We start from the raw sequence: 25,183 nt of genomic DNA on the forward strand, positions 1-25,183 counted from the left end.
TCGAATGGAAGGTCGAGAAAGTGACATTGACGGGACGTGCGCGTTCTCGATGGTTCTATGATTTTCCTTTCTTCTCGCGTCGGCTATTATTGCAATTAATAGCCCGGTACCCGCTCGCGACAGACATACAGGCATCCGAGGTATTAAAGAAACGGAAAACACGCTGTTCCGTTGTCTCGTGCCGGCGACTGTGCAAAACCATGCATCATTTATGCGGGGACACAATGCACGCGATTATGGCGCCATTATTTAATACTGTCAACAATGCGATCACGTAAATGTTCACACGCTGCATCCCTGAATGTACATAAAAAACATTTAACAAATCCATTTATTACACCTCCGACAATTTATGAAAATCGTCGAGAAAGTTATCACGAGAACAGTAAAATGTATCATCAGACCTACCCTAAATTGTAATTCATAGACGGTAAGTTTCGGGTCGCAATTTGTAGACAAATTTTGGTGGCAAATGCCTAGCAAATCAAGAGCAGATTGTTTTTACTGGGTATTCTACTTTCCCAGAAAAAAGTCCAGAAGTATGAGAAACAGTAGCCTTTCAAAATCGCAAGTCTTAGAAACCGCGATCCTTAGAGAACAGCGGCTAGTTCAGTTAATCTCATCGCTCGAAGATTTATGCAAGTACATGCGGTGATGCGGGTGAATGCAATTTCCTCGGACGACGTGCTTCGCCTCGCACGGTTTATAGTCGAATAGTCAATAAATAGTCCCGCCCAGGCCATTCGGCATTACACTCCTTACTTTCATCTTGCCTTTCACCGCTTCGCATCGCAATCTCGTGTGCGTGTCCTTTTTCTTCTCTGACCGGTGGACACGAATTGCACCGGAGCCCGCGGATGCGATGTTCAATGAAACGCGTTTTCGTGGAACACTTTTACTCGCCTACGAACACCACGCCGCAAGAAACGCGTCGTCCCTGCGGGAGGGTTTTCATTCGCGAGACTATGGCATTATCAGAACCTGATCTGAAAATCAACAAGTGTATTAGAAAGAATGTAAACACCGAGGTTATCAAATCGAAATATCCCTCTTCTCCTGTTATGCAATTTACAGTTATGATCTCCTTCTATAATTGTAATAACACGCTACGATCGCATGCGCATATGGATGAGTAACAATCTGTAATACATTTCATTTTCTCTGCTATCTATAATTCATAGGTACTTAAAGCGTTAATTAAGATTTATAAATCCTGCTGGCGTTAACGTGCTCAGAGAATCTCTCTGTGTCAGTAGAATCCGTGTGTGTATGTCCACATTACTATATTTATAACATTACCTGCTCTATATGTTTATAGATCACTTTTATATGTTTACGGTAAGCGTTTTTCCTGCATATATTTGCAAGTATATTTAGCAGAGACATAACATATTCTATATAGAATACACGTACTTTACTATATGAATTCAGAACTTTATGAAAAAATGTTAAAGCGGGTCACAGGATTTGAACTCGGGCGTCTAGATTTGTAGTCCTGCGCTTGACGACCACGGCTACACAGCACTGAACACTTTACGTTATCTCTATTCGGTATATTTGGTACTTTTGCAGATATATATTTCGTTACGGGGGAATCCAGTTTCGTTATATCCGGCTGTTCATTAATCGCTGCATCGGGTGCAACGGTTGGTTTGACAAGAAACAAGATCAAAAGTGTACACTTTTGCAAACGAAACGCGGTCAACGGGATTTTTTTGTCTGTCATGCCCACCGCACTTGGCACGACTTTCTAAAGTGCGCTCGGGTATGCATTATATTTCATTGTTACGCGGTCTTAATTGATTGTTTTTACAGACGAACGGATATCTGAATAATCTGCGGAATCGCTTTCTTCTTGTATCGATTATGTTACTAACGTTTATCGGAACTATACACTCTTGTGTAAAATCGTTAATAATTGATTAATTAATCGTACAAACCTACACAAAACTGCAATACAAATGTTGCCGAGACTCCGCTCTAGACTTTTCAATTCCAAAAAATTCATAAATTATTTACCGGGGAACCGTTCGAATTATTGAGGTTATTTTAGAAAAATTTCCGAAATTTTCTGAAAAAATTGAACTTTCTATTAGGAAAACATGATAGTAAAAGAGGTGGCACGAAATTCGAAAAATTTCTAAATTCAGTAGTATAACTCAACGATTAGTCGGACGTTCGGGAAAATGAGGGTTTAATAATTAAATACACAGGTACGTCTATTCATTACATTCTAAGTGTTTATTCATTCTTAATTCTTACATAAAATGATTGTGTTGGAATACAATGTAAATTTTTACATGTAATGTGAATTACGCGTTGGTAACCGTGTTATCGCACAAAAGGCGCCATTGTCGTGCGACGAGTCTTCCCTGTACAAGCACGAACGAGGTATAGGAGTAGACTAGGCTTCGATTCAGTACAGACATTGCATTCAACTCATTTTTCTGCCTGCGGTTCTGAATTACCGATTCTGTAGAAAATGCTCTGGAACGATAGCGGACTCTACCGAAATTGAACGATCAGCTAGTGAACTGCATGACGCTGAAACCACAAACGAGATATAGGAGTAGATCAGTATAATATTCTACTTATATTGTACAAGGAAAAACGCATACTTCTGATAAGTTAAGCGTAAAATTGTAAAAGTCGTAGGAGCAGTTCAAAGAGCCCGCCATTTGGGGATCGAAATTTTAGTTCATAGCATGGCCGTCAGTAGTACTGGCGCGTAATTCAAACAGAGAAAATGTTATTCAACTGTATTGGTAATTAATGTTTGATAATTGGGCGCGAAAATTACAATTACATTATTAAATATAAATTAGACGTTCTTTAATGATACGTAACCGAAGTATTTCTCATTAACGACTGAATTATTTCATTCGAGACTTGTTTTGGCAGTAAAAATATAAGTAAAACCTTTCAATTTAACTAAAATAGTCCAAATTTCGATTTCAGGTCAAGATTACAGTAATATTATTACGCTTGTCCCTGGAAAGTGAAAACTTGTTCAAGGGTTTGGAAGAATTGCCGTGAAATCAGATCTGTTTCCAGCCTTGTTGTTCCCAAACTGAAATCTGGATCAGCCACGTACCTGTCCTCTGCAGAAGACATACAGTATTGATCACTCTGGAAGGGATAGGCACGTTGGAGGTAGCCGGCGAGCACGTGGCCACCCATTAAATTCTGGTGGGAGGCAGATTTTTCCTTCCCATAAATGGGAGAGCAGAAAAAGGAAAATTCTGACCATGCAACGGCAGCTAATTTGTCTTGCAATATAACATTCAACGCTTTGCAGACGGATTACGAATAAAAATTCGTGTTAGCGATGTTCTACATTGTAAAGTGTTGGGAGTATTGATCCGGGTTGAGTCAAATTTAGATTACAGGACCTATGGCTGCTAGGAATACTTTTGTATGTAGTCCTCCTAGCTTTTGCAATCCCTAACAAAATGGATGCCAACACCTCTAAAACTCAGCAAATGCCATTTTTCCATCATCTGTACAATTCTATCGTTCTTTCACCGACTGAAATACAACTTCCAGGACATTTTGCACGAAAAGAAAAATTAAACAAGATACAAGATACACCAACAAAAATTAAAGTCCCGAATGAATGCCAATAAACTGAAAACTCTGCAGGTACCATTTTCTCATGACTACTGTTAGTTCATAGCGCTTCCACCAACTACTAAAATACAATTTCCAGGAAATTTTGCACGAAAAGAAAAATTCAACAAGATACAAGATACACCAACAAAAATTAAAGTCCCGAATGAATGCCAATAAACTGAAAACTCTGCAGGTACCATTCTCTCATGACTACTGTTAGTTCATAGCGCTTCCACCAACCAAAATACAATTTCCAGGAAATTTTGCACGAAAAGAAAAATCAAACAAGATACAAGGTACACCAAGAAAAATTAAAAGCTCGAATGAGTGCCAGTAAACTCAAAATCGTGCGAGTACCATTTTCTCGTGACTTCTGTCAGTTTGTAGTGCTTCCACCAACTGAAATAAAATTGCTCGGACATTCTGCAGAGCCAAGAGGCATAGCGAGAGGACTTTCGGAGCACCGGGTACGAGAAAATTCTGCTTGGCTGGCCATACCGGTTGATGGGTCCGCGGGGAAGACATTATCGAAGGAGGCGAAGGTTGAGCTGCCGAGTAAGAGGGTAGGGAGTAGGTGTAGACGCGGGAGGGTAGGAGGGGGGGAAATCAGTGGGGTTGATAATACGAGCAAGCCGATAGGAACCGACCCAGGAGGAGCGTAATGGTGTTGGTATATAAGGCACGAGCAGCGAACGTCTGCTCCTGACAGCCCATTACCACTGTACAAACGCGGGCGCAGAGCTCCGCGAGCCGGGAGGATGGCGAAGGCTCTCCTCCCTCCGCCCCCGCAGGCTCGTTCCATCCCTTTCTGCGTCTGTTTCCCTCCTCCGGGGATCCAGCCGGTCCTCATCCACTCGTACAACTTGCTCTTCCTGCGGGAAGATGGTGGAAACCACCCTTGGCTACACAACCCTCCGATCCCGGGAACATGGAGACTCTGTTTTCATCGTTGAAATCCGGCCTGCCGAAGAAACCGTACCGAAAATAACCGTATCGAAATTGTTCAAAACTGTTTCATAAAGGCCCGCGTTACTGGTACGTTCTATTCAGAGGTGGGCAATATTTGGCGAAATAAATGTCTCAAGTACTGTTCAATATTTTACAGTAAAATATTTTTACTTTGACAATCTGAACGACGAAATGAAATGTTTGTGTATCTCAAAAATCTGTATCTTCAAATGAAACATTTCCAGTTAACAATCTGAAACGCAAAATATAATATTTTACTTCAACAATCCCGCATAAAATAGAATACTTGTATTGAACACGAACCATTATTTTTCAGCAAGAATATTTCGAATAAAGGGAATCAAATATTTCGAGATGAAATCCAAATATTTTTAATATTCTTCAAATAAAATGCTATCTTTTGAAGTAATACTTTAAAAACTTATTGCATCAAATAAAATATTTTATTTTCAAAGTTGTACACATACTTTCAAATAAATAGGATTATCTGCTATTTATTATTTAAAATACTATTTTACCCAGCTGTGGTTCTATTTTATTAACGCTAGGCTTACCGAACACTACAAGTGACCATTTTACCATTTTATGCAGCCGAGACCATTTTAACCAAAGAATAATAAAATGGAGAATAATAAAATAATACTAGACTTGAATAGTAACGAAAAATAGACTTGAACAGACTTGAATAATAACTAAAAATATTAGAACGAATCATTTTGAGGAGTCCTGTACACCTAGTGCTAAATTGACAATATATATAATGTATAATATAAAAAAAGCTTATTTGCTAAAAAAGGTTTTAGATATTTGCGATTGGTTTAGTTAATAAGGTATTAGAGTTGGTAAAACGTGTTCGAATGTTCAGATTAGGATACAATTTGTCACGAGACTTTATTCGCTGTTTAATCAAGCTTTCCAATTTTTTTTTCATCGGGAGATTAATGTATAGCATCGTGCGAGTTCACGCGCAGCGTGCAGAAAACGGCATCGCGGCATATCGATTTAAATTGAAGTTGCAATAATGGTTGGACCTCGATAAAATAGAGTTTTGCATCGCTGCGAATTTATCAGAATTTTTCGTGGATAAAACTATATATACATACATATATTTTTTTATGATATTATTTTACGAGAAAACAACCGACTAAACATGTGATGGTACAAATATTGTATTTTATGTAAAAAGCTTCATTAACTTTAATATTTTTAATTTACAATTATTAAGATTCTAAAGACACATCCATGAGGAATTGTTCAACATTTCTTTGGGTATATGTTATTAAAAGAAAATGCTATTCTTGTTATTTTTGTAAAGTAATGCAAAATGGTCGCTTTTGGTGCTCCGTAAGCCTAGTGTTAACGTGCTAGATAACAATATTATTTTTTTTAGCACACTGTCGTGTGCTGTTTCACCTCAAATTGTTATTTGAGTTAACATTGAGCGTGTCTAACTTGATATTTTTCCGTGTTTTCTGCACAAGTTGCCAAAAATTGTCCCTCCAAAAGTGCTGAATCTCTCACAAATATTATTTAATTATTATTTGATGTGATCAACTTTTACGGATGCCAGGTTTTGGCGGGTCAAGAGACATTTGCAGTGTTATTTCGAATTCTAACAATTCTGTTGAAAAAATACCATTCTGCTTAGGATTGATTTAGGGGGTTGGTGGACACGTCGAACTAGACAGGGTGCAGCAGAGCCTGGAAGAAGGGCTGCATTCGCGCATAAGAAATGGAACCCGTCCGGAATCAATTCTCCGTGTATCCTTGGGGAAGAGGGTGGCGAGTGGTTTTTCGAGGGTGGCAGGCGTGGCCCCGACGTGGCAGGCCACGCCCGCGTGCGAATCCACCCCCGCAGGGTCCGCCGAGGGTCGAAGGGCTAATAATTCACGTCACGAGCACACCCCACCATAAAGAGTCAGCTACAGCCGTGCCGCGGCTCGTATATTCCGTATCAAGCCCGCCGTATGAACGTTATCCAACCCCAGTTACTGTTAATTACCGATCGTCTTCCGTAATTAATTATCCACCCTCCCACCGAACCGTGGATCCTTCGATCCAACCATCACCGTCAGCTTATCGATCCACGGTCTGACGGACGTCCGCGCATCTTCTAAGAAGCTTAATGATGAATATTTGAGGAGATATCGATGGGGGATGCTGCGGGATAATGGGGTTGATGGGGGTGGAGGGTGGTCTGGTTTAATTGGCTTTGGTTGATGTTTGTTTTGAGGAGAATTTTGTTGTGTAGTACATTTTGTGGTTTTCGTTGTTTAGAAAATATTCTGTTTAAAATTAGAGGTACTCTTAGGGGTGGTTTTATATTAAATTTGGCAGACTTTGTATTTTCTTTTTTGTTGTTTATTTTTTGGGGAGAAAATTGAGGTGTTGTTGTGTTACGTCTGTGCGTAAGTAATTGTTTATCACTGTGAACTCTGCTGTTTGGAATAGGTTTACTTGGGGGTGGTTGTGTATCACCACTAAACCTACCAAGCATTAACATAACTGGTGAATATTGCCTTATAAAAAAATAGTATCTAGGAAAAATAGTAAAAATAGTACCTGGTAAATATTGCCTTATAAAAAAATAGTATCTAGTAAAAATAGTATCTGGTAAATATGGCCTTATAAAAACGGCAACCCTGAATTTATTAAGATTGTCCGAAATTTTCAATATACAATAATAAATGCTTGGACAAGGAAATTGATTCCACTAATTTCCATAAATGAATTTTTATAGTTTCAATACTTGTAAAATATAAAACCGGTCATTTTGACGGTGGTAGGTTTAGTGTTAAATAAGAGAGGCTTTGTATTTTTCTATTTTGGAAAGAACCGTATGGTGCAGCTCTCTTCAATATATGCAGCCATATTAAATGATACGTTTGGTCGAAATTATTTTTAACAAAAGTCTAGATATTACAGGACAAGTGTATTATCGCTATAAAATGTTCCGGCACTGAAAACGTTGAAATATTCTCGTTCACGTCGATCGATTTCATCTTCTGTCATTTATTATCTACTCCCGAAGCAAAGTCCCCTAAAGCGAGATAATTAACTGGCTCGACAATTATGTAACGTATTGACTCTCGTTTACATTTCGACGCTTAATCGTTATTTACCGTTCCCGTGCCGTCGCCGGAGGAATAATTGGTTTTGCAAGCGCGAATCGTGTTATAAAACGTAACGGCAAGGTAATTTTGCAAATCATTTGAGCACTTCGCACACTAATTGATATAGCTACTCCACTCTTCTCTAGACTTACAGAATTTCTCAAGCATAACGTCCAGAAAACAATAAGTTTGCGATACGGTGAAAAAAAATGTTATGCAATCATAAACCATATAGCAAAACAAAATAATTTCTTTATTTAATCTATACTTAATAACTGGATTTTAATGTCTTAATGACTGGATTTTATGCATTTACGAGAAAAATTGTTGTGTAATTTTGAATCCATCAAAATTATAAAAAAAAAGAAATATTTGTTCAGCACCGATTTTTTATAATTAACAGAAGGTTTTTAGTTCATATAAAAATTCTGAGTCGAGCGATTACTATCATATTTGCAACAATTTTGCGGTTAAGGCGAGACCACACGCGATACAATTTGGATCATGTTACTTGTTTAACTCAGTAGAACCTCGATTATCCGAACTAATAATACACACTTAATTCAAATCAGTTTATAACACGATTCATAGTACGAATCAGCAGCGATGTAACCTAACACTGAAACTAGATAACTGTTCCATTATCCAAACACTCAATTTCCACCGATTAGTTCGGATAATCGAGGTTCTACAAAATCGTGTAATAAACAATCAAATATAAACCAAACTGTGTCATGTTTGGGCTCGTATCAATCAGAAAAACATCACGAGCATGTTGACGAAGGGATCATTAAAAAATCATCGACTACAGAATTCGGATAGCGGTTCGGATAATCGAGGCTCTACAAGATCGTGTATTAAACAGTCAAATATAAACCAAACTGTCATGTTTGGGCTCGTATCAATCAGAAAAACATCACGAGCATGTTGACGAAGGGATCATTAAAAAATCATCGACTACAGAATTCGAATAGCGGTTCGGATAATGGAGGCTCTACAAGATCGTGTATTAAACAATCAAATATAAACCAAACAGTGTCATGTTTGGGCTCGTATCAACCAGAAAAACATCACGAGCATGTTGACGAAGGGATCATTAAAAAATCGTCGACTACAGAATTCGGATAGCGGTTCGGATAATCGAGGCTCTACAAAATCGCGTATTAAACAGTCAAATATAAACCAAACAGTGTCATGTTCGGGCTCGTATTAATCAGGAAAGCGTGACGAACATGTCAGTAAAAGTTTCATAAAGAAATAATTGAAAACAAAAGATATTTATCAATGAATTAATACTCACATAGAGATCTGCACACTTATAGTTGCTCTTATCAGGTTGCTGTTTCCCATTTGAAAAATTGGCGTGTTCTAGGTCACGAAGGAGCAGCAGAAGAGTCCAGACAGACTGCATTGTGCTACCTGCCCAGGCCAGTTGTCGAATGTAGCCTATTTAATTTCGCGGCGGTCTCTGATCCTTCCAATCGAGCAGAGCCGAAGAACCGCACGTCCCATTGTGTTCCGCGGCCGTCGCGACGGTGGTCCTCGTCCTCGGGCCGAGGCAAACAGGCTTTGGGCCACCAAGCCTATTTGCTACACGTGTCGTTGCACGTTGAATCTCGACGATCCTCCCCGGCCCAACACGCGGGCAAGGGCGAAGGGCGAACGAGAGAGACCGGCCCATGTGACAAAAGGGCGGCACGCGACGCCACGTGACTGCCGGTGGGACGACTTCGGGGCACCCCGTAAGTGCCAGAAACCATGGGGGTCGCAGAAGTCTCCTCTTCTAATCTTCCTCGCAATTTCACCAACCCCCCAAAAAGGAGCTCCAGACGAGTGGCTGCAACTTTGGCAATTGTTGATATCTCTCCGTGAAAAAATTATGCCACATGCTTGAAACTATGAGTTTTCATACGCAGTTGGATTTAGTGCAAAAGGTTCAGCCGTTACCGAAAGAAAAATATTTATATTCGCTGTTCTTAGATTCTGCCTTTTCGATTTCTGGTCCTCGAGGAGGTGGCACAGAAGAGTGGTTGTATCTCTGGCAATTGTTAATGTTTCTTAGTGAAAAAATTATGGCAAATGCTTGAAACTATGAGTTTTCATACGCAGTTGGATTTAGTGTAAAAGGTTCAGCCGTTTCCGAAAGAAAAATGTTTATATTCGCTGTTCTTATAATCTGCCTTTTCGATTTTAGGTCCTCGAGAGGGTGGCACAGAAGAGTGGCTGTATCTCTGGCAATTGTTAATATTTCTTGGTGAAAAAATTATGACACATGCTTGAAACTATGAGTTTTCATACGCAGTTGGATTTAGTTTAAAAGGTTCAGCCGTTTCCGAAAGAAAAATGTTTATATTCGCCGTTCTTAGATTCTGCCTTTTCGATTTCTGGTCCTCGAGGAGGTGGCACAGAAGAGTGGCTGTATCTCTGGCAATTGTTAATATTTCTTGGTGAAAAAATTATGGCAAATGCTTGAAACCACGAGTTCTCATACGCAGTTGGATTTAGTGCAAAAGGTTCAGCCGTTACCGAAAGAAAAATATTTATATTTACTCTTCTCAGTCTTCTTCCACCACAATTTCACCACGCTCCACCAGAAGCTCCCGAAGAGTATATTTCCGGCAATTGTTAATATTTTTCCCTGCAAAAAATTACCAGCGTTACCTGAAACTGCAGTTCAGCATACAGAGAAGATTTATCTCGGTCACCTTACCCGTTCCTTTTCTTTTTAAAATCGCAAACGTGACATTTCTTCCGGACCACAGAAAATTATCACTAAACAACGCACACTTCCGGCAGTCATCTTGAATCCCACAATTCTTCGTCGCGTGAACATTGACACATCGCTGACACGGAAATTTGAATTTCCCAGCAGCGAATAAATCTGGTTACACGAAAGGTGCCGCGGAGAGTCGATCGCAGTCTCAGCCAGCCGGAGCGGAGTCCATTGCTTTAGCACCCCGGATAATTCTGTCTTTTTTCGCGATGGAGCTGTCGAGCGGAAACGTCGATTCCCCGGCGAGAATTATCGGCGTTCACCTTTCGGCGATGGAGAACCCGTTGATTGGCACGAAAGGTATCCGTACGTTGCCCGATAGGGTGTCGGGGTACGAACCAAAAAAGAGAAAAAACAACGTAGGAGAGTGTCGGGGAAGACAGCAGTGAAAGACAGGAAAAACCTTCCGAAAGAATTGTGGGAACTGGCCGGACGTGACGTTTCATCTTTTAATTCGATAAATAAATTATACTTTATGGCATTTTAGTCAAACGACACTTGAGGGCACGGGATAGTCACGTGACTTTTGCAGAGTCAGCAGGTCGGTAACTGCTGTATAATTTACGTTCAAAGCCTTCAGCCACTGACTTAAGATCCGTTATGGTTTTCATCCGACGGGTCTTAAGTCTGTGACCTAAACTTGTCACATTTTTGCTCTGTATTATACGATATTATGAACTCTGACGCCCAGAAACGTGCTTCAAGTTTTTCGCTTTATTTCGCAGAGAATCAAAACAAAATATAGCTGAATTTGTAGCTGGAGATATTTTCTAGCGCGCGCTGCTCTCGATTTCATCCAGAAAACTCGTCCAACGGCATAAAAATGGTTGGATTCCACGGCATGCAAGTCGTCGATTTTTAGCCTACTTCTAACGCTTGTATTACCAAATATCTGCATAATCTCGTCAGCTCGTGACCAGCGCGCGCTAGATTGAACCTTCCTCTTTCGAATGAGCCGTTTCCCAGCGAAAAATATTCTCATACAAGGACGAAAAGTTGAGGCACGTGAAACCATTTTTCGCCTATTTTTGTCGGTAACGTGGTTACTCTACCTTACCGCGAATCTACGGAGTCTGTGGCATTTAATTTTAAAAATCCCTCACGGCGCGGAATTAGAATGAAGCAATGACGAATATATACGTCGAATGCAGGCCAAAGGCCGCTATTATAAATTTTATGAAGAAAGGAAAGCAAAATGAGAAAGAATGACATTTTTATTCGATAAGAATTTAACAATTCATTAACGTTAACCGCACCGCAATAGAATTTTGGATGACGTGTATACACGTGAAACGCGCTTCGCTGGTTAAAGATCGAGGAGGCTCCGGGGACTTTCAGATCGTTCGAGGGTGCAGCCGAGAAAAAAGGAAAAAAAATCATGGTAGCAATTGTCGCGCGGAAAATTAGCCGTGCAAACGCGCGGTGCACGCTGCTTAACGCTGTCGATATAAACATACACGTTCGGAATTAATGATACACCGTTTAGTTACGCGTCAGTTGATTTTCCCAGGGCGCCGCTTTTGTCCGTAATAGGCAGGCTAGGGGGACGTTTCGCCCCGACAGGGCCCGTCGCACTCCTCAATATGTCACTGTGGCTAATTTTAGGGGCAAACCGGCGGCCACCGTCAGCAAAGTCGATCCTTTCATCGGGTTCACGTTCCTGCGACCGTTTCTGACTCGCCTGATCTCGTCGACCTGATACGCATACTGCCGACTCTCCAGAAACCCCGGACGTGTAATCTTTCCGCGATGGTGGATCAGTGTACCCGACCCCTTCCGAGCAATCGCGATTTTGCCGCACTTAAAAATTATGGTACGGTTTAGGCACGTGTGAATTTCACAATGAAAGTTCTACCGGCATATTGGCCACATTTTTCTGGTTAAAATGAGCCCAAACACGATACTATTGGGATCATGTTCGACTGTTTAATCCACGATTTTGTGGAACCTCGATTATCCGAACCTGTCGTTTCGATAACGTTTCAGTAATCTGTTTGTCGCATTTTTCTGATTACAAAGAGTCCGAACACGATGCAATTTGGGTAATATTTGCTTGCTTAATCGACGATTTTGTGGAACCTCGATTATCCGAACTGAATTCTCCAGTCAATGGTTCTTTAACGAAGCTTTCGTGAACATACTTGTCAAACTTCTCCGATTCAAATGACACCAAACGCAACGCAATTAAAAGTATATTTGCTCGTTCAATTTAGTGCGCCACTCACACCCCTTTCATTCGTTCGGATAATCGAGGTTCCACTATATGGCGGATTAAACGAATAATTACGACAGAAACTGCATCGTGTTTTGTATCATTTTAATCGGAAAAATGTCGCGGACATTCTGGTCAAGGTTTCACAAAGAAATAATTAATAACGACAATGTTTTATTCGCGTGTACACGCTGTTATACGTTGTAACGAGAGCAGACGATTTTTGTTTCGCTCGAAATCGGCGGTCGAATTATCGCAGTGGTAATTATGAAACTGTAAATGGAAAAAGAAAAACTGCGGACGTATCAAAAAATCTTGAAGGATCATCGACGAAAGGAGGACGCGGACCAGATGCGACTCGAGTATCGGTTTTGCGAGTATCAGTTCGCAAACGTTCCGGAGCGTGCCGTTTCGAGTGCCGCCGTGACAAATTTCAAGAGGTTATTGTGTCCCCGCAAAACGATTATTTATCTCAATTTGTCACGTTCCCCGAGGGGGTGGTGGAGGGGGCAAGGGAGGAGAATGTTGGCTGACCGATTTCGGGCCACAATATCGGCGATTTTTCCCATCCTGTTTGCCAACAGACCAATGCCAATGCAAATACTCCAAGCAGATAGTCCGGAGGGACTATTCATTTAACACTAAATCTATTGTACCAGGCGACCATTTTTTCATTCTACGGTTATGTTATAGAAATGCATTTTCTTGTTCAAAAATCTGTCACTTAAAGTTTTTTAAATTGAGGTTGTTCGTTGTTTAACATTTTTCAATTGTAGTTGTTCATTGTTTAACATTTTTTCAATTGTAGTTGTTCATTGTTTAAAATTTAAGTGAAACTAATTCGTACAGTTACATTAGGCGGTGTAATTATTAAAAGTTGTTGAATGTATGCTTAAATCAAATTCTAAACAGCACAGTTAAATTGACGAATATAATAGTTGTTAAAAATTGTTGAATGTATTGTTAAATTAAATACGAAGTAATACATAGTTAGGTTAGGTGGTACGATTGTTAAAAGTTGTTGAAAGTAAGCTTAAATGAAACAAGAAACAGTATAGTTGAATTGAATAATGTAATAATTGTTAAAAACGGTTGAATATATTGTTAAATAAGTATTCGGTAAGGGATCGCGCGATAAACATTTTCACGCGCATCGGCTTTTATTGAGAATGATAAATAACGAATAAAAATCCTCGCAGACGAACAACAATGAGCCGGAATAATAAACAACCGGCTAACTATACCGTCGTTATTCTTCTCGACATAAAACCTTATGGGAACAATGGCCGAACGCTGACCACAATTAAAAAAAGAGGCTCGGAACAATCCTCGGGTTTACTTTTCCCAAACCGCAGGCCAAACAGATTCGCGGGTTTGCGGAAGGTGAAAACGGTGGCCGGCATATTTGCTCCAATAAATAATTTAGCAAACAAATTGATCCCCGGGGACTATAAACAGATACTTAGAGGCACGCGACTCTGCCCTCGAAACAGCCCTGATAGGTATTGACCGCTTCGACAGTAGAATGGAAGAGCGACGGGTTGGACAATAGATGATCGGTTGCCGGCGAAACCCCTACTGTGAGAACCGAAGTGGGGCCCGCGGCGTGAAATCTCTATTATCGAGGGGTTGGAATGGTACCCCGTTGTTCCATGGTGCTTGTATGTGTGTGTTCGAACGAACTGGTGCTGACAGGGAGCCCCCCACCCCTTACGAAATAATGTAATCACGAATTAAATGTTTGCTCGGATATCCGCGATCCCCTGGTATGCGCGAAACCGGTGGCGATGCGAAGAGGAACAGGATAAACCGAGTTATGCGATTTCGGCAGCACGGAAATGCCTCGATTTATGGGAAAACTTCGGCTCCAGGATGTCACTTATATCCTCTACAGACACTATTCCTTTACCTCCTGCTAGCATCAAAAATAGAAAAAAGCAACAAGCAAGATAATATCATTTCGATGATAATACTCTTTTATTCTGAACTATTTCCTTACGAAACTCTTACCTGCATATTCGTGACATTTTCCCGATTAAAACGAGTACCCACACGATACTATTCGGATCACATTTACTCGTTTGATTTACTGTATAGTAGAACCTCCGTTATCCGAACTGGTAAATGAATCGTGAATTACAGGAGCAAATGTGCTCCGAGGTGGGTCGTCTTTGTACTCGTTTTAATCGGGAGAACGTCGCGAATACATTGGCGATTGTTTAGTTAATAACAAAACAATTTTGTCATGTGATTCGTGAATTACAGGAGCAAATGTGCTCCGAGGTGGGTCGTCTTTGTACTCGTTTTAATCGGGAGAACGTCACGAGTACATTGGCGATTGTTTCATTAGTAACAAAACAGTTTTGTCACTGTGGACGTGACTCGCCTATGTGTCGAATTAAATGCGTACTCGGCTTTCGATTTCGTTTGAAATGTAAAATTGAAATTTACGTTCTATGAAATGTTGTACGCGGTGAGAAGACTTCAGACAACCGTGTCTCCTATAAATGCATAAACCCGGCAGCCCGGCGATGATCATTAGAGTCCCCTTAAGCGGCGATAGGTCGCGGAACCGTGGATCCGAAATGAAATATGCGGAGCAATGCAATTGACGTTCACCGCCGCAAACTGTGTGCAACGACGCGACACTGAATTGCGGCCAATCGACGGTCTGACGTTGAAAAGAGTCCACGGGGATGAAGAGAGAGTGAGAGAGAGAAAGTGCTCTGGACAAAGAGACCGGGGTCAAAGGGGATGAACTCCTAGGGGGAGAGACGAAACACCGAAGACGTGCGAAGCTGACTAGAAACAAAAATGGAGTGGTGGGGGGGACCAATTTTGGTCACGAAATCTCTATCTTTTACACAGTTCGTAAACTCACCCCCTGATAACTAGTCTGTCTTCTCAAATTATTTTCCAGTAGGTACTATTTTTTATAGACGCTATAGACTCGATCTTTAATAATAATAAACTCCAGAGCAACTACAATTCAAAAAATTTAAATCGCAGATTTTTGAAATGCATCTAAATATTTACAAATATTTATAAATACAAAGGTACACTTCAGCTTCCCCTTCGAAATTTCTCAGAAACCGAAAGCGATAGGAGGGCTGAGATTCATGGGGATGAATCTCGACCGGAGCAAAAAGAAAATTCAAATTCGTTGAGCAGCGTGATCGTCCCCGTTGTGGAGGGTGCAGCTAATTTCTCGATTTTTAATTGCTAAGCGGGGTCGGAGGACCGGGCACGCATTGGCGTTGAGCAAACAGGTAAATCCGGAACGGGTTCGGCCCGGGGTAAATGGTGCATGCTCGAAGGAAGCATGACAGCCTGAGAAAGAGTTGGTACCAGCGTGGATGCTGAAGAGGAAGAGCGGCCAGGCGCCGGGGGATCCCCTTTATCAGCGATCGGGCTTCCCAGAGAGTGAGAGAGAGAGATATGAATGGGCCAATATTCAAATGAGACGTGTTTAGCGGACGCACAATGAGAAACGCGGCGGCGTCGGTGGCGACGCAATTATGCAAGGTGTTAATACGATCACAATGGTGGCGCGGGCTCTGCGGCCCGGCGAAAGTTTTGTCGGGCCGTGCCGCCCCGTGGAAAACGAGTTTCTAGTCGCGGACAGGAATCCTCCGACGGGATTACTATTGTCGGCCGATACCTACATACATCCTACGCCGCGCGCATAATTCAGAATTAGCCCCCCTCGCGAGCCTACGAGAACACGCCCTCGTGTACGAACACCGGCACGAACACGAACTCGGTTTCACGATCAATTTGCATATTTCGATGGTATCAGACTTGGATCAAGTTGGACCAGATCCGATCGGTGATCGAGACCTTTTTAAGCGATCCAGACCTTGAGCTTGATAGTCTTCCGACGTATGGAGTGAAACGTTGAGTGGCAGCGGTTGCCGCCATTTTAGAAGTCCAGTCCGGGAAAGAATTGAGTCCGATTTTTTAGTTTGTCAGCTTCGAATTTTTTGGAAGGCTATCGGTAGACATTTATACCCAGATAGCACTCGCACGTCATATGGATGTCCATTAGGTCCTCTTCACTCTGTGAAAAATTTTGAAGGTCAAAGCTTTGAAAATCAGATTTTTAATTTTGAGATATTTTTTTTTCCTTTGACTTATCAGTTCTATAGAATTATTCTGTAGACTCTACCAAGTACAATTCTATTTTTGTAACGTTGCAAACAGTCGTACTTGTTTTAACATTAGATTTGCGGGACTCGTCAAAATGGCCGGATCTACCTTCTTTGATTTACAATTATTGTGATTGTAAAAATGCATTTATAGGAAATATATTTAACACATTTATTCCTTGGAGCATATATCATGGTAAAAGCTGCTAAAAATCTGGCTGAATGTATTCTTGATGTTTTTACAAAATAATCCAAACTGGCCACTTTTAGTGCTCCGTACACCTAGTGTTAAACATGTTTATGAAGCACACGTGTGCTTCAAGCACCGACAAATACGTGTGCGAAATCTCGAATCAGAAGATTCAACAGTTTTCCAGAAAAAAATTCCTAAATGTGCGAAAACCGTCTTGCAGACAACAAATAACTAGAAATAATGATCAGTAGACTGATCTTTATGCAAAATAAAATTTTTCACCTGAATTGCAACGAGCTGAGGTGAAATAGAAAAATATTTTCTTTCTTGTTATGTTTAGCAGATTGAAAATAACGTAATAATAACTTTTTGCTACTTACAATTACACCTAATAATTTTTGTCATAAATGCATAAAATCCGAGTCGCAGGAGCTTCGTTGGTGAACTGCGCTTGGAAAATTGAATTTCATCCTGATCTCGACGAAACGCACGGTACCTGGACGCGTTAGGTGATAGCCTTTAAGCAATAACAAAAAAAAAATTCAAAATTCCTCGGGAAAACTGGCGAGATTTTAAGAAATCTCTCCGGGAAGACCGATCTCCTTCTCCGGTGGATCCGTCGCCGGCAAATTGAAACTCCTCCAGCCCCGCCGGACAATTTCACCCCCTCGCCCACCCCCCGCAAGTAGACGGTGGCTGGTAGTGCGGGGGTGGCGGGAAACGATGGAAATAAAATTTCAGTCGGGCAGTAACAATGAACCGCAGAACTTTCGGGACATGAAGCACCCGCTATTAACCGGTCGGCCAATCGGTCGAAAGTTCGTGACTGGGAACCATCGCGATTGGACGAGATCTCCGCCCAGGGGTGGTATCGATCATCCCCTTCGCTTCGTGGCTGCGTTCGCTATATAAACCAGCCTCCCCAGGGACTCGGACGATAGTCTGAAACCTGCACGCAACGTTGATCCTCGTTTCCCCCAACCCGCTCACCCCCGCGAAGTGATCTAGAGAGGCGAGTTAGCGCCGATAGACGAGAAACGATTAGGGTATACCGATTTCACCGATTCAAGTGTACCAGAGCCTGGCGAGGTAGAGAAACTCGCTCCTGGATCGGTGACGAACGGTCTCCGGGATCAGTGAAGTGATTAATGAGCTGGTGAAGAGGAGGGGGAGGCATGGCGAGTCACTCTAATTACGATTACGAGGACAGGGGGCAGAGGATGAGGCACAGGGTCGCTGCGAATGCCAGGCCTGCTGATTCCTCCGTGGCCTGCACCAGGTAAGCAGACGTTCTTCATGGAATCTCACCCTGTACAGACGAAGTTTGTCTAAAAAAAAAAATTTTTTGTTTAATACATCTTTTTCCTGTACATTTTTTAGATTTATTTTTTGGGGGGAGAAAGTAGAGTTGGGGAGCTACAGCTTCGTGGTTTTATCGTGGGTTTTTCAAGTTAGCAACTTATTTAAAGTTAGTGGTTTGTCAAGGTCTTTAATTTGGGGGTTGCTAAATGGTGATTTCATTCTGAGAGAGTGGCTCTTGATAACAAGCTTTTCTAACACAATTTCTTTTAAACGTATTTTATAAGAATTCTTCTTTTAGGTACAGTCCTCTTACTGTTGTTTTCTTGTCTGTGTACTCTATTTTTTATCCATTCATTTATATCTATCTTCTGTCTACCGTATTTATTTTAGATTTATTATATGGATTTTCTACCCGTATTCTATGTGCTATTTATTTTATATTTATTGCGTATCCGTTTCCTATCTATTCCATTTATTTTACACTAATTTTATATCTATTTTATATCCATTTTTATTTATTCTATATACTATACTACATATAGTTTTATACTATTCTCTATCTATTTTCTATGTACTATGTATTTTCTACTTACATTCTGTCTATTGTCCATCTACTTTCTAGTAGCTTCAACAATGACCTCAATGCTCTGGGTCAAGGTAGACCCAGGCCACACTTGAACCAAACCTTGTCCAAGAATAAAATTTTAAAAACCAGAAAATTATACTTCCCTCAACCTACTCTTGTTATGAGGCTTGAAAACTCTGTTTCTTGATAAGACAGTCTCTTTTGTGCAATAAAAATGTACAATAAGGGTCGAAAAATATGCATTATCAGCGCAGATTGTATCCATTTAAAAATCAGTAGACGAACCCTGAAACAGAAAGATAGAAATTATTTAGAAATATCAATAAATTGTTTTGAACGTCTTAAAATTATCAGAAGAAGAAACACGCTCCTGTTATGTTTGCAGTACACAGTACTATGTGGGTCCAACCAGCGACATCAGTGAAGAGGACCTAGCAGAGCTACCCTCATGCGTTTATGCTGGAAGATCCGCTCAGCATGTTCCACACACTTCTTCGCACACCCACTCGCCTTTACATTATCACATGCCTGTCTCCACACCTGGTAATCACAGTAAAATTTGCAATTAATTGATACTAACGTCCCAAAAGAATTTCTTTCAGTATTGCAAGATCACTAATTTTAAATTGTAAAATTATTTTCCTTCTCGCGTTAAAAATTTAACCAGATTAAATCAGTGTTCTCCCTTCCCCGCAGATCACAACGACACAGAAATAAACGGTGTCGAGGAGGGTTACTATCCAAATGGCAGCCCCTACAGAATCCAACGACACGCCGCAAACATAAGGGAAAGAAAACGTATGCTGAGGTGAGAAATTATTCTTAACACATCACCCTCTGACAATTAATAATTAATTATTCGAATTATTCTAGTCGCAATTCTCATTGTACACCAAAAACAAATTGTCCCCCAGAGTCATTTTTCGAAAAACGATTTTTACAATGAAAACTTTTGAATTTTCAATTATTTCTTTACGAAACCATTAACAACGTAGTCGTCGCATTTTTCCGATTAAAAAGAGTCCAAACACGATATCATTCTGAGCACATTTACCTGTTTCATTCACAAGTACAGTAGAACACTCAGTTCGGATAATAGAGGTTCCACTACCTCGTGGATTAAACAAGTAATTAAGTTGTAAAGCCTCAAACTGTATCATGTTTACCAAAAAATAATCGCAATTAATCACGTTTTATGGTTCAGCCTGTACAATTACAATGACAGACGCTTGCTGTACTAAATCTAGGTTTTTTGCCGGTAGCATTAGGCTATTAGTTGACTGGGGAAAAGTCCGTTAAACGAGTAAACGGATTGTCAGTTTGATTACGGTTTTTAGCAGCATCAACTCGGCTTTCGACGAGCTACGAGTCCACGTACCAACGTTCCCATACGAGAAGAGGCTGTCGAAGATCGACACCCTGCGTCTGGCTATAGCGTACATTGCTCTACTGCGAGAAGTGTTGGCAGCGAGGCTCGATCCGCTGACATACGTCGAGAGGTGCCTTAGAGGAGAGATCAACGGGGAACGTGCTGAATGGAACACGAGTGGTCGGTAGACAGGTGTCCGATCACCTGTAATCTTAACGCTAAACCTATACCATAAAAATTACGAGATCGAATTTGTTTGGATTTTGTGCGGTTCTTGTTACAGGGTGTTCGACCACAGGTGGGAGAAAATTTGAGGGGTGGTTCTCCAAGACAATATAAGACGAAAATGAAGAATAAGAAAATTGCGATTTCGGCTTCATTTATTAGTTATCATCAATTTAAAATCCGCCTGAAATGCGGCAACCCGATCGACAGAGGTGTACGTTGCTTACGTCTTGGAGGACCACCCCTTAAATTTTCCTGTAGTCGAACACCCTGTGTAATACATGCTCTACCAAATATATTCATTTAATCATTCCCACGAAATCATCCTTATAATTTCAGTATTTGTAAAATAAAATATCTAGAACCGGTCATTTTGACCGACGGTGGTAGGTTCAGTGTTAACAATCCCTTATACCGACGGCCGGTATCACGCGATTTCGTTTACCGACCGGTTACCGACCGTACCCTTTCCCCTTTCCACACTACACTTCCGATGGCATGCAATAATAATTTCAGGCCTCGAATTTGATAAACGATATTCGAATCAGTGTGCTTAATCGTTAGTGTAGATTCCTGTAATTTTTTTTTTTTTTGGAATGCAGATTTTATGGATTGATTGTTTACGTTTGTTTGCAGATCTGACAGCGCGATTGTCATGGATAAATTGGGAGAACCTCGGGGTGAATCCCAACAGACGATCAGTGTTAACCACCCTCGCCCTAACCACAGACAACATGAATTGAAGAGAGATTTTTCTCCTTTTCTTTGTAAATAAATCCCAAGCTGGAATAGAGAGTGCCAAAGGACATTTTACTTTACATATGAATGTTGTACATTTTTTCGGTTCTAGTCGTCTACGTGCAATACGAGCGATGCTATATATTGTATATTATATTTCGTATTTCTATACATACTAATTGCAATACTCGCGTGTACGAACGGATAGCCATTCTAGTTTTAGTATTTTGTTTGGAATAAAACTCAGCGCTCGCGAGCAGCCATAACACCGTCGAGTTGTTCATCCTAAACTTACCCCTTCATCCTTGTTCCTATGAAGTACGAGTTAGACATTTATTAATTTGCACATTTATTTATTTACAACAGTTATCGTACATGTCTCTCCATATTTTCAATTAGGCGATGACTGAGTTCTATGTCACTTTCTATGTATTTATTTATTTCCTATTTATATTTTATTTACTGTCCATTGTTCCGTACTACAATTGTTTTACTTAAAATCGTTCTTTAATTGACACAATTTCAGTGACAGAAAGTATTTAGTACTATTGAACGTAGTAAAATAAACATCGAACGGTTGAGAATCTTTCAAATTCAAATTCAAACTTCCTCAACAACCTACCAATCTAGTAAAACTATACACACACGACAAGAGTCATCAATTAAAACCTAAACACATGCGTTTCCGCGATTTATACGATAAAATCACTTTAACCAATAAGTACATCTATTATTATAGAACATTTGTATTCAAGCTAAAATTATTAAATGCATATTCAACTCCTGTTATTTCAATTGCAGTTGGTATAGCTCTTCCAAAACAAAGCAACGACCATGTGATCGAATCAAGAATTGGTAGATGACGCCGCTATTCCCGTTCAACCGCGAGAAACAAAAGCATGGAAATCTAACCCACCGTACGATTACCTGCAACCGAAACCTATAACCGTCTCAATTAACATTAAAACTACAATCTATCATCGAAACACATGGTGTAGGAATAGATTCTACAGCGTTACCATAACCGGATGTTCGGCTGCCAAGAAGATTCCAATGGATAATTCAACGAGGACGAGTTTGATAGAACACAAGGAGGACGATGACGTGAACGTGATCGCGGTGATAGGGAAAGGAAATGACAGAGCACTGGCACACAAACACCCTAACAAGTCGGGTCCGCTGAAACATCGCTTGCAGAACCAACATCGAGTCACCGAGATCGGCAATGATCAGAAAATGACTCTCCGGAAGCGATTGGACTCGGACCCGTTGCCCTCGGAGACTGTTCATTACAAAGGAAGCGAAATGCCTCAGAAACTGACTGCGGAAACGTTTGCGTACAAACAGGACCGAAAATACAAGGACGATAGCGATTATGTGAAGGACTCCACGGAAACCAGCAGCGGGGGATCCACTTTCGGCGCGCCCACGAAAGTTAGACGCGTTCATCGAGCCACGAGAAGAACGTAAGAAATTTTATGCATTTCTGACGAAAATCATTGGATGTATGAACATCGGAAGATTTTTCTTGTAATTATATCTTCGACGTATTCAAATTATTCAAACACCAAATGACCCTTAAGAGTCATAGCATTTTCTTCCAACTATTTAGAATCGATTCAGAACCTGATATCTAATATAAATCTTTTGCAGCCGTGGGACCAGAGAAATTCGCAGGAATCCGATACGTGTGACGAAGAAGGATCCAGACAAAGGATTTTCCAGGCCAAGACAACAATTGATTTCAGCGAAGAAGAAGGAGACATTCTTTGATTTAGAGCCTGCTAAGCGAGGGAAATCTTCCACGATGCCATACATGAACACACGGTCCGTCACAAGGAAGATGTACAATGTAGGAGCTACATATCAAGCGCCTACAGTGAGAGATGAACTGGAATGGAAAGAGTGGCCGGTGCATGGTATGCATGAGAGACCAGTCTTTCATCCTCAGGTATGATTTAAAAATTTGTAGGGCACAAGGAGTATTGTTTATTATCCCTCATCTGTCCCTCGTGTCAATTTGATGCATTTTTCTTTGTGATTTTGGGATGTTCAATAATATCAATGATCTACTTAGGTGGGCTTAGCCGCAGAATACTTGGGTCGTTACTATACCAGCTTGGATGGTCTGGCTTACCAAGAGATAGTCGATCGGTCTGAGATAGAAGTGGTCTCTGTAGACCCTCGTTGTGATTTTGTACCTCCCTCTGGCGAAAAGGAACGAAACAGGAGAATGAATACGACTCAAAATTCAACCTTAAAAAATGCAAAGACACCTGTTTCATGTAAGAAACCAAAGTCCTTTAAGGCCTGTATGCACGAGAGTTTACACTGTGTTCTGGGCTACTGTTCGCAAGTGATGACTCCCACTTACAAGACCAACGTCGAGGGTAAGATAAACAAATTAATCGAGAAGAAGTCGCCTAAAACTATCAAAGAGCCAGAAAAGCCATCTTCAACCAGAAATACTACGGAATCTACTGTCAAATACAAGTCGTCAGCCAGTAACCGGGAGAGCTTGCACAAACTGATAGACAGGAACAAACTATCGAGCAACTACTCTGCGACTATGAAGTCCCAGAGTGCTAAGAACATAAATCAAGTGAAGAAACCACGACTGTTTCCAGCGCAGAAGGTGTACGCCGCTAATTCTCAGAAGCCTGCTGTCTTCACCACCTACAGAACTCTTCAGACTGGACATTTGCAAGAGATAATGAGCTCCTCCAGTAACCATCTAGTCCTTGTCAATACTTCGGAAGTGAAAGATGGTCAGATCTTGAGACCGTTACCTAGCAACATGAACCTGATAAAGCTGGAAGACAGTAACGAAACTCTGTTCGATATACCTTCAGTGTTCAAAAACGCGATTCCCTGCGATGATCTGCCAGAGAGTTCAAAGATGATTTTGAAACAGCCTCCCGTGAAACGTGGGAACAAGGTTGAGTTCACTGTGACAAAGTATCTTCTCGATAACTCGCAAAAGAACAGGGTCATAGCACCAAAAGAACCAAATGTTAGCGAGAACAAGCTGCCTTACGAAACGACTACCAAAGAAGTCAATGCCAAGGTAATGTCCGATAACCTGAACAAGACTTGGTGTGCTACCGATGCTTCGGAGATAGCTAAAATCTTGTCAGAGTATAATAAGAGCAGCACGAAGAAGCCAGCCATTGAGAACCAGGGATTCTATGCCAACTTGAAAAACATTCGGATCAAAGAGGTGTCGAATAAAGAGAATAACAGCTTGAAGCAGCCTGTTCAGGATAGTTCCTTGATGAGGAACATGAACATAAAGTTCCCTCAAGGGAAATTGCGGCGGTTTCATTTGACCGTGGAGAAACTGAAAGACATGAAGAGCAGTTCAAATGAAAGGAAAACTGTAACTGTTTCAAACAGACAGTCGATATTCAAGATTGATCACGCAGCTGTAGATCCTGCGCCAGAGAGTCACCCTGAGAATTTCAAGTTCCTAGAATTGTCTCAAAGTACTAAGTTGGAGAAGAAAGAAAATAATTCGATGACCATGGTGAATGAATCGGCAATGAAGACTCAATCTTTGCAAGAGCTGTTGGGGAATACAGCCGTGCTGTATTGTGCTGCTACTGGGACACATCAGGATGATCTAGCGTACTATGTCGATAGTTTAGACGCTGCTCAGAGCATACAGTGGCTGGAGACCTGCAAGAATGTGACTTTCTGAGTAGCTGTTTTCTTTTTTACAGTTGGGGACAAAATTAAGAGAAATTGAAAACTAACTGGACCGCGGATGTCCAGTTAATTTTGTCCCCGACTGTATGAGTTGAGGATTTTTATGAAGTGTATTGCGCCACTCGCATTTCTAACGATCCTGTAGCTCTACCGAAGCCAAAGAACTGTTTTGAATCGTGTATTCCTTCTTAATCATTGCACTTGAGATAAGTTGAAAAAGATTATGCATTAATTC

The 25,183-nt window shown here is 40.9% G+C and overlaps 2 protein-coding genes across 3 annotated transcripts; both read left to right on the forward strand.

The window, feature by feature from the left end:
* The first annotated feature begins 17,976 nt into the window (after positions 1–17,976).
* On the forward strand, positions 17,977–21,500 carry LOC143358902 (uncharacterized). 2 transcript variants are annotated; one of them, XM_076796424.1, is made up of 5 exons: positions 17,977–18,299; positions 19,294–19,451; positions 19,605–19,716; positions 20,246–20,457; positions 21,139–21,500. In XM_076796424.1, exons 1-5 carry the CDS (start codon positions 18,196–18,198, stop codon positions 21,243–21,245), a joined length of 693 nt encoding a protein of 230 aa, XP_076652539.1. In that variant the 5' UTR covers positions 17,977–18,195; the 3' UTR covers positions 21,246–21,500. The 2 variants fall into 2 exon arrangements, with proteins under 2 accessions (XP_076652539.1, XP_076652540.1); XM_076796425.1 differs by having other exon boundaries at positions 20,249–20,457.
* Positions 21,501–21,553: 53 nt separating this feature from the next.
* On the forward strand, positions 21,554–25,007 carry LOC143359172 (uncharacterized). Its single transcript, XM_076796920.1, has 4 exons — positions 21,554–21,558; positions 22,239–22,706; positions 22,894–23,191; positions 23,318–25,007. The coding sequence occupies exons 1-4, from the start codon at positions 21,554–21,556 to the stop codon at positions 24,938–24,940; spliced, it is 2,394 nt and encodes a 797-aa protein (XP_076653035.1). The 3' UTR covers positions 24,941–25,007.
* The last annotated feature ends 176 nt before the right edge of the window (positions 25,008–25,183 follow it).

Source organism: Halictus rubicundus, chromosome 11 (assembly GCF_050948215.1).
Source record: "Halictus rubicundus isolate RS-2024b chromosome 11, iyHalRubi1_principal, whole genome shotgun sequence".
Lineage (NCBI taxonomy): Eukaryota > Metazoa > Arthropoda > Insecta > Hymenoptera > Halictidae > Halictus > Halictus rubicundus.